The sequence below is a fragment of the Saccoglossus kowalevskii genome, chromosome 18 (assembly GCF_978046115.1).
Source record: "Saccoglossus kowalevskii chromosome 18, keSacKowa6.1, whole genome shotgun sequence".
In the NCBI taxonomy this organism is placed as follows: Eukaryota; Metazoa; Hemichordata; class Enteropneusta; family Harrimaniidae; genus Saccoglossus; species Saccoglossus kowalevskii.
In genome coordinates, this window is record NC_140658.1 from 24,153,810 (window position 1) to 24,164,384 (window position 10,575).

General features: G+C 33.7%; 1 protein-coding gene across 1 annotated transcript; it reads left to right on the top strand.

Moving 5' to 3' along the window:
* Window positions 1-7,275: 7,275 nt before the first annotated feature.
* LOC146731955 (uncharacterized) lies at window positions 7,276-10,575 on the top strand. Its single transcript, XM_085493101.1, has 6 exons — window positions 7,276-7,425; window positions 7,745-7,851; window positions 8,335-8,450; window positions 9,538-9,733; window positions 10,001-10,077; window positions 10,227-10,575. Exons 2-6 carry the CDS (start codon window positions 7,759-7,761, stop codon window positions 10,285-10,287), a joined length of 543 nt encoding a protein of 180 aa, XP_085349227.1. The 5' UTR covers window positions 7,276-7,425; window positions 7,745-7,758; the 3' UTR covers window positions 10,288-10,575.

The window sequence follows — 10,575 nt, forward strand, 5'->3', positions numbered from 1 at the left end:
TAAGTAACGCTACTTTGACCAATGCAAAATATGTTCCGAGTCATTTTTCAGGAACATTTGTCCGGGTCAGTTCCTCCTTCCTCTGCAGGTGTTACGAGGGCTTGACCATAGGTCGTGTATTCACCGACTAATGTATAATAGATTAGCTGTTGAAAATCAATAATGATCAATAATGGGCATCATCTTATTATCACGTATTCCCAATATTTGTAAAATGCCAAGCCCATCTATTTTTGAATTGGCCTTCAGCAATTGACATTGTAAAACGCAATGTTGATAATGTTAAAGCACAAAGCAAACCATAAAGCCTAATCTACTTGATGGTCTTGTTATATTAAATTCCATTGCTATTTTCTGCAGTAATGTATATTACTCCATGTAATGTTTTTATTGGCATTCATAGGTGCCCCGTAATAGCCAATCAGCATGTATTATGGCTGCTCTCACTATGGCAACAGACAAACATTTTTTTTTTTAAATGCACGTGTCTGTACCAAGAAAACATATTCAGGCTGGGGCACAATGGTCGAATGCGCGCAGACTTTACGCAACTGATGATCCTACGTTGTTTCATATAAAGTGCGAATTTGAGGTGAGTAGTATTACAATAAAATGGATTACATTACTGTGTATATAACACCAACATTGTCTATGTGTCTATTCCAGGTTTGGAATTGTAGCATTGTTCGGGGTTCAATCGGGGCTAAAATATATGAGTACAAAGATTGCTGAAACGTATTTGTTCCCATAAATCGCCTGGCGTTTTATATTTCCCATTTATGTTGTTTGGAGTACATTTATCTTACTGAAACTATAAATATCGTTGGACATGTTCGGTAGCGCAAATGCAAGAGACGATAACAAAGTTTAACATTAAATTTCCGATTGTTATACAATTTGTACAGTCTAGTTGCTGCTGCTAGCGTGCGAATGTTGAGTGACCCCGTTTGCGTTGAAATATTAGCCGATACCCAAGCTCAGGTGTCGATTGTGATCTAAATTGCCCACCTGACACATGCATAAAATACAATTTGTCGCAACACCAATCTCCGGCTTTTCTCGGTCGAGTAAAAAGTCGATCTAAAATTCCTGGTAGTTCATCTGATAAACATATCGGGGTTAATACAGCATTCGCGATTTACAATCTAGATAAAGACAATAATGAAAATACACATACGTCACACAGAACAATGATAATAAATGATGATAAAGTCCATGCCTTACTAACATAAATCCCCATCATTACTGAGGCGTTGATGTAGTTATAATTTGTTTACAATATTCGAGACAATATCGGCATACAGTAGCCTTCCTGAAATCAAATTCAGGTTCTTAGTCATCTGTCATACCAGTAATTTACAAATCTGTCATCCGCGCACAATGTCGCATCCGTAAACTCATCTACAAGTAAACAATAAATAAATATTAAACATTTCAATATTCTCGTTCATATTTATGTAGATTAACCACGTTGCTATGACTATAACACAAAAAGAAATTGTTTTCTAGAATCAATAGAAGCAACAGCATGATGAAAGGTAGTAAAGTATCACCGGATGACGATAATAACGAACCGGAAGAAGAAAGACAAAACGAAACAAAGATACAGTCAGGTAAATACATCTCTACCATTAACGATGTTGTAAATCAATTCTTATGTTGAGTAATGTCGCACATTGAATTCAACTCCCATTAGATGACAGTTTTAAAATTTGAAAAGTAAGGTCAACTTTAAAAAAAAATATATAATTAGACTATTTTTTAAATCAAATAGTAAGAAGCATTATAACACATGTTGAATGTACTTATTTATGAAACCCATTCAATTACACCGATACTTGCAATAGTAAACATAGCAGACTGGTACTGGCAGTCAACGAGGTCAACAATAACCAATCCAGGTAATTTATTAATAAGTAATAAATGGCAAATACATTATTCTGATATCATAATAACTAAAATATTTCAAAATGTATGCATATCGTCAAGTTTTTGAAATATATGCATTACATTTTTGAGTCAACACAACGCATATAGAAGATGGTTGTGGATTTGTTAAACATGCAACCAATGATTTGTTTTCATTTACAAATGAAACAAATCGACGGATTTTCTATTTTGTTCATTAATACCATTTAAATTCGCATTCAGTATCATTTATTAATGCAATACATAAATAACTCTACAAGAAATTGTATAGAACGGTGGATTAAAATTGCGAAAGGCATCACTGCATGCGCCGTTTTAGTTTCATGCACAATTGTCATTTGAAATATTGATAGATTTTGATTTTCATACACGGGCAGATGTCAATGGACGCAAAATGTGTATGAAATTTCATTTTGTTTTTACTACAACGAGTAATTTTAAAATGTCACGTCGTAGATAATCGCCTGATTCCTAACAGTTTTCTATGTACATAGAATTCCATATAGATAAGGAACCAGATTCACTCCATCGGGCAGCATATAATGGTGAATATGACAACATAATTACACTGTTGAAAACAGAAAAAATCGATGCGCAAGATAAACATGGTCGAACACCATTGATGCTTGCAGCCATTAAAAGTAGGTGGATCTGTATAATAGTTATCTCTAGGGGTGGGTAAGTGATTGGCATGGATACTTCAATATCGTGACCAGCAGGGATAAGCTAATTGATTTCTTCGTTTTGATTTGTTTTGGCTTTGAGTTGGTGCATTTTATGTAGATATAAATTGTATTTCTTGTACCCAGTTGCAATAAAAAAATAAACTCGCATAACGAGAATTTTTTTTGCAACTACTCTTTTTTTTATTTCACAGATCACACTAAGGTTTGCAGGCTGCTGCTAGACAACGGGGCCAACGTAGACATAATTGATGAAAACAACGAGTCATGTATTACTTTTATGTTAAATGCGAATATGGTACACATGGTAAGCTATTTGTGTCTTTAAGTTTCCTTTAGATTTATCTTATAGTGATGCCCAATCTTAAGTCAATTTAAATTTGTACATTAACACCAATTACTCGAACACTAACACACGACAGCGTAACTTTATAGAAATAAATATTAGTCATGTGCAGCCGACATTGTGCTCCTTAGATATTTATCAGTTATTGTGTTTGACAAATTGTAAACAGTGTCTAAAACTATATGTTATTGTCGTATTAAATCTTGCTTCACACGCACTGATTACAAATAATTAAGTGGCAGCGTAGTCAAATGTCAAATGCCAATGAAAGCAAATTTCCAATATTTGTTTTGAAACTGGTAAGGACTATATATATATATCGTTATGCGTGGCGATAGATACGTTATTTTCAGTTTTTTTACCGTTGTAATTTACCGTGATGAAATGTTATGTACGTAGGCAAAACGTGCATTGAACAAGCTGCATGTGAAGGATTCTGATAAACGTTGTCAGAAATATCAGCTAGATATATTGGAACCGGAAAGGAAAAATAAGAAAGGTGAGTGATAATTTTTAGTTACATACTAAAAAAAACATTTCAATATATTCTCTATAACATCTCTGTGTTTTGTTACTTTATTTTAGTATTTATTTTTAGGGTGTAATTTTTCATTGATAATGCGTCTTATAGTCCTGGTTTTAGCATATCGAAGGAAAAAATAATGCAATCTATGAAAATCTATTTATCTATTAAGTTCAAACATAGAATGGGTCCCAACTTTGTGACTAAATTTTAAGTGATTCAATTCACCCAAACTATATCATTTTCTATTGGAATACCTATTCAGTATTGTGAATGTATAGAGGTTTAGTTTGGCGAGTGGGTGGACTAAAAGGTAACGTGGCTAAACCATTCGTTGTTTCGTAATTTGTAAGTAGCTATCAAGTAGCTATATTTTAAATGAAATTTTGTACTCCACTACTGTATGTGTACGAATCAGTGTTGATTGGTTTATTAAGTTATGTTGGATGTTGGTGTTATTAACAATCTAAATATTTTCGATTTCGTTTCAGGTTATGCACGAAGCCCGGTATGAAATATTTGAGTTATTAGTTTCGACTTATACATTTGATAATAACTTGATCATTATTTACCACATACTAGTGTACAATGGTACAACCTAATCAATAGCTCATTTTCTACTAATCTATGTTTTGTATCGCGGTACCAGGCTTTGTTATTATATGTTATTATATAATAGACTGTGATATTACATGTCATATTTCTTTTTTTGCAGCTGCAAGTTATTGTTGATAATAATCTCTTTGAACTCATCGATCATCCCGTTATAAAACAAATTAGTAAACGGAAGTGGAAAAAGTTTGCCTGGTAATTCTTTACTGTGTTTTCACCATGTTCTCACTACGGCATTCTCCAAATTCTCCGTGGAAGACGCTAGGCTGTCATTTATATAATATCTCCTCAAATTACCATCACATTCTTACGATGGCGTTCCCCAGATGTATGCATGGCAGAAATTCGGTACGACGAGTTCCCAGCAATTTTTTTCAGGATAATAAGAGGTTAATAGAATACCTTAAAGGTTGAACGAAGAGAGTACATCGGGAGTATCTACCGACGCGCATCTTTTCCCTCAAGAATATATTATGAGAATGCAAAAAGTTTAGAACAGAACAAGCGAACTTCTTTTTGTGGAGTTCAGTCAAACCCTGGTGGTAGCCATGTTTGTTTTTATTATTAGAGGACGCTTACGCGTGTATTCATTTCATATTTGGAATTCGCATTTCCTTATCTGGCAGGATGAAAATACCCCGTAAAATTACAGCACGCTGTAACTTATGGCGTTACGGTGACAGATGTATAATAATAAATGAATTTGAATTGTGAATCATCAAAATAACTAGTGTTTTATTGTTTCTTTTAGGAGGGAAGCAATAAAAGATTTAATCTTCAACATAATATTTGCTATGTTGTGGTGGAATTTAGCAATGATAAAACCTCATGCTCGTGGATGTTATGAATTTCCGTTCGATTTGTTGCGTGTGTTACTATGGGTAAGAAACGCATAATTCTTTTTGTAATTCGAAGATGGCGCATTCGATGAAAGTCATTGGCATCACTACCAGATCAGATAAATATGTTATCTTAACAATCTATTGTAACTCTATTCTCAGGCGATTGCTATTGGATGCACAATTTGGTTCATTATCAAGGAATGTCATGAATATAAGAGATCCAATAAAAGAGTGGAGGTGATGTTATGAATTTGTAATTTGTTTATTCAGATTTAACAATAAATAATTTCTCATTGAAACCGGATTGAAACGACACAGGGTACTTTATTATTGCTAAACTTAATAACTGTTTCTTGTTCGGTTATTTAGCTAATCGCACAAGCATACACACATTAAATTGACCTAAACGTGTTTCAAATACGTGCTAACAAAAATGTTACTTACGTTAGAGTGACCCTCAGAGGGTAGTGTATCACTGAATCATGACTACATTTTTTTAACATGCCATTCTTTTCTATGAATTACCTTGTTTATTTGTTGAAACGCAATATAAACGATTAGAGTTGGCTCTATACACTTAATATTTTTTTGAATCTGTATGTTACTTTGTTCATAACACTTTGTATTGTTAGACCGCTATACCAGTATTAAAAACGCATATTTCAGTGTGAAAGTAACTATAGTATAACAGCGTACCATCATTGGATTGACACGACTAATGAATACATTCATTTCGTGATAATATGTGTTTTCTTCAAATATACATCGCAGAATTTGGCTGTATTGCTAAAGCGTATACATAAGAGTCTTGATATGTATGAAAAACAAGAAACTTTTAAACCAGAACCAAGTATCAAGAATAGGTTCCCGCCATACTTTTATGATTATTGGTAAGTTGGCCATCTATTGAAAGATTATACAAAAAACACGATTGATGATATCTTACTGTCACAGCAGTACACATTTTTTAACATTTAATTTTTTTAATGTTTAACTAAATCACCGAAATATGCGATCATCGCAAACGTTAGCCATTGGACTAACATTGGACTGTTTACAATGGCTAGTTACATTTGCCGTGTCGCAAGTTCAAATCCCGTTTGTTGCATGTGTACAAGTTCGTAGTGTGCCTGTAATTATATTGTTTTCACCAATGTATTCGTCTCTGCTGGTTGTTATTTAATCTGACTCGAACAATGTCAGTGCGTTATAGAGTAAGAAGTACGCGTCTGCTTTTATTACGAGGCGTAATTGCCTGATGTTACTCTGCATCTCACTGCCTGTTTATATTATAGTAATGTTTCTGTGATTGATGTTATTGTGGTTGAACCAGAGTCATGCTATTCTCATTACTAAAAATAACATTTTTGTGTAATGTACCTAAACGCTAAACTGCATGCCATGAAAAATTATAACTGTAGTGAGTTATAAGTTTGTAAATAGTATATGGAAGAATAACATAATTAATTTACCGTGTACCAAACAGTTGACAAGGATCACCAGAGTGCGATATACAAACGTGTTTCACGATAGAATATATTTCCATGTGTCACATACAACTAATTACCGAATTCTACTATATACAAATGAACAATTATTCAACATATTGTTTTCAGGAATTACTTCGATTGGTTTGTGTATTTTCTCCTGATGGTGGTAGTTTTAACTCATTTGGTAGATATTGGCATTGCATCAGATGAACTATGTCACCCACAGCACAATGACACGAATGAAGATGAAGATGACGCCGACCACTGGGAAAATGAAAGCGTGGCAGGAAAGATGCATTTGAGATGGTTTGCATTCACAATTCTTTTTGTTTGGTTTCGATTATTCAAGCCAATCAGACCTTTCACACCCTTGGGTAAGATTTAAACTAAATAACTCGACTCAGTTATTCTCTTCATATCATATCGACAATGATGAGTTCAAGAATATACAAAACACGTGGTACTAATATAACATGTTATGCATTACTTTACCATTCTGGATACAATCATGAATAACATCGACGCTACAATACGCCATTCCATTATTCACATCATCTTATATCGCCTTCTTAATATCAAACTGACGTTAATGGCTGAAGGCAAATACGTTCCAATTGACAACTGCATGTGACTGCATTGTCGTAATGTATGAGTGACTATGTCAATCTTGACTAGGACAATAATGAAAGAAAATGATCCCATACTTTTCGAAACACCAAATATCTCTTTTCAGACGGAAGCCTAATTCGCTCACATTCACGTGTCTAATACAAAAAAGGGCACACACTTGTCCAAATTTTGATATTAGGAATGATACGATTCAATCTAAAACTTTCAAATATTGACAATACTATTTGTTTCACCACTGGTTATAACTGTCTGCTACAATAATATTAATATACTATTTTTATTCAAGGTCCTTTCATCGCTGTAATCTATGGTATTATCATAGATATTATTAAATTTATAGGGCTTGCCTTAGTGTTTTTTTTACCGTATAGTAAGTCGCTTATTAATATTTCATCCTACCTAAATATTAAATAGAAAATGGATATTATTTTGAATCAACGATGTGTTTGGTAACGCAGAATAAATGGGATGGGCGCGTCTAAGACACTTTCGTTTGAGGAAATAACGTTGGGGTACTTGAACTGGTTTTCAAATCATGAATCTTTTTTGTGTCTTTGAGTGTCGGAAACGTAATAGTTTATCTACTTTTTGTTTGATGAAACATTCAAACTGTAGAATATCCATATTTTGTAGTGAGTTTTAATTATCTAATCGCAATAATAATAATGTTGCTTTTTATACCTTCTCAGCGTGCTCATTTTGGATGATATTTGGGGGTACTGAATTTTACGAGTCAGTTAGTGCAACTATATTCACTCTGTTCCGCATGGCACTAGTGGATGACTATAATTATAGGGTGAGTTTTTTAAAATCCAACTCGAATTCATTAATTTAATTTTGGAATTTTCATAATACCATGACTTGTGTATGTCTGCAACAAATGACTTAACATCGGAAACTTGGTACTGAATTTATGTTGATATATACATCGTCTATTATATTAATAATTATCATAATAGTCGATATAAATAGGAACATCAATTAAGTCTTTTTTGTGACCTTGCACGGCATTCAAGAAAAAACTCTCGCAGTATTTGTCATTCAAAATCTCTGAATATATTTCGATTTTGAACAGTATCTTTTGAGAATTAAATTTAGAATGTCAATATCAAAGATGAGTTGTATTAGCAAACAACATCATTCACCATCATTTTGAACAGAGACAAGTTTACTATATGCGGCAGATGCATACCTTCTGAAAATCAATCGATCGTCGCCACGTTTACACATGATACTATATCTCCTCGCCCATTAATATAAAATCAATGTCCCACTACAGGTATTGCGGGATATACATCGTGTTATGGCAGATCTTTTGGTTGGGACCTATCTGGCTATAGCAGCTATAATATACCTGAATCTGCTCATTGCCATGTTGTCTTACAGGTTTTCCAGGTAAGATACGTCAGAAAGGAAGAGTAGTTTACTAATTTGTACACTTTAGTGGCATAATCTCTATGAAAATTGAAATGACTGAGTTGGTCAACTTTAGCCAAACCTTTCCTAATAATTTTGTTTTGGAATTAGTCTTCTACGAAATATTAACCATGGTGGTGACATGAATTAACGAGGAATAGTTTAACCGTGACCCGTGCTTTCCTTTTGGATTTACGATCGCATGCTATGTGGAAAAGATGCACCGATGCTAAACTTACTGAGCTAGTTAGTTGTCTATCTTTGACCACAAGAAAACTTACAACGAAATGTATTACGATTTCTTAATTAGCATGCTAGCTTTACACTTTAAAAATACATGCAAGTGGAGAAGATACATCTATATTCACCGAGCCTGCTATCGTTACGCGCCGTGATGACGTTAAGCGTAATACTAGTCTCAAAGAAACCAGGGGTGTTTAAGATGTTCCTTGAGAATGGTATCTGAGAGACCATCACTTCACATCTAACACGCAGAAAGATCGTCTTTGCCTCTTCTGACTTCGGAAGTCGTTTACGCATTGATACTTTGTTGTTTTGGTGGAAAAAGCGTTATACAACTACTGAATAAATTAACCAAACCAAACAGCCTCTCTCTGGTCCACCACAGCCTCTGAAATGTTACTTCCTTTAATTAAAAAAATGAATTTCCCTCTACCTTAGCTGAGATTAGTATTAGAATGCAAGGTATTATATAAAACACAATTAATACGTAGATATACACTACTGAAGTGTCGTTAATCCTGTTACTTTTATCATGTCACATTTCTGAGGGTTTGCCATACCAACAAAATATGGTTAAATTACTTGATATTGACGCATTTGTATGGGAAAGACAACAGACGTGCTGTTAACAATAAAATGGCGTTATGTTCACTGTTTGTGTCATCAATTTGATTAAGATTTCATTGCACTGCTTGTAAATTGGCTGATGACGATCAGCTGCTACGATGTAATGAACTGATAAAGGTATATCCGATATATGTTCTACTTGATTACTACAATTAATTCCTCCAATTGTAACATATATTATAACATTTGTTCACAGCATATATGACAAAGCTAGTTCAAATGCAATGATGCAAAGATCGAAGATTATTCTAATCATGGAGGACAACTTATCTGACGAAAAACGAGAGGAATTCAGCAAAGATATTCGTGAATACGAAAATCCCTATGCAGACGAATATAGCGTCGACGAGGAAGAGAGAGAAGATGTAATAGAGGTTACATTCAAAGAAAAGGTATGGTGAAATTGGAAAGATATTTAAATATTTTTTACCAACAACCTTTAAAATATATTCAAAAATATGTCAGAGAGTGTGCTCATTTATTCTTTTCCTGGTATAGCTATATTGAATGGATACCACAACAGTTAATGACTGGAACGACCAATAGTAACTGGAAAACCAATTCTAGAACACACCTTACAGATTGGGTAAGCACCGTTTATGCTATATCAAAGTTATATTCTCGGTTATATACTAAAGACACGATATTTCTCTTTCAAGGGGAGAAAGAAGACACTCTATTTTCTGGACTTGAATGACTTGAAAAATAAATTGAAACGAACAGTCAAGTGTACATGGTGGGTATAGAACAGCTATTATTATACATGGAATTGTAGTATTTAGATTATACTAAATTTGTTTGCTGTGAACAAATGATCATAACAATATAAAGGCAAAAAAAACCATCTGGTTATCATATCAATAATTATACGATATTTCTCTCAAGTGAAAACCACGATGCTGAATCTTCTGGAACATCGGACGATGAGAATCAAAGATCTAGTTGAAAAGTATAATAGAACATCTGCACGAAAGAGAAGCTGGTGAAAAGACCTTTCCGGGAATCTAATTTTCCACGTACATCGAGGGGTATTACGTCTATAACAATTAATGCATTCTAATCAATTTGGCGTCTAAAAATAGCAATAGTGTTTTCGTGTATGTTTGAAAAGTAATGTTTTACTGTGTGAATACTCACATATTTGTCAGAATAAACAAGTGAGCTATATCAATTCTGAACATTGTAAAAAAATACTTAAATGTTTAAATAAATGTGATGTTTAATACTCAAGTTA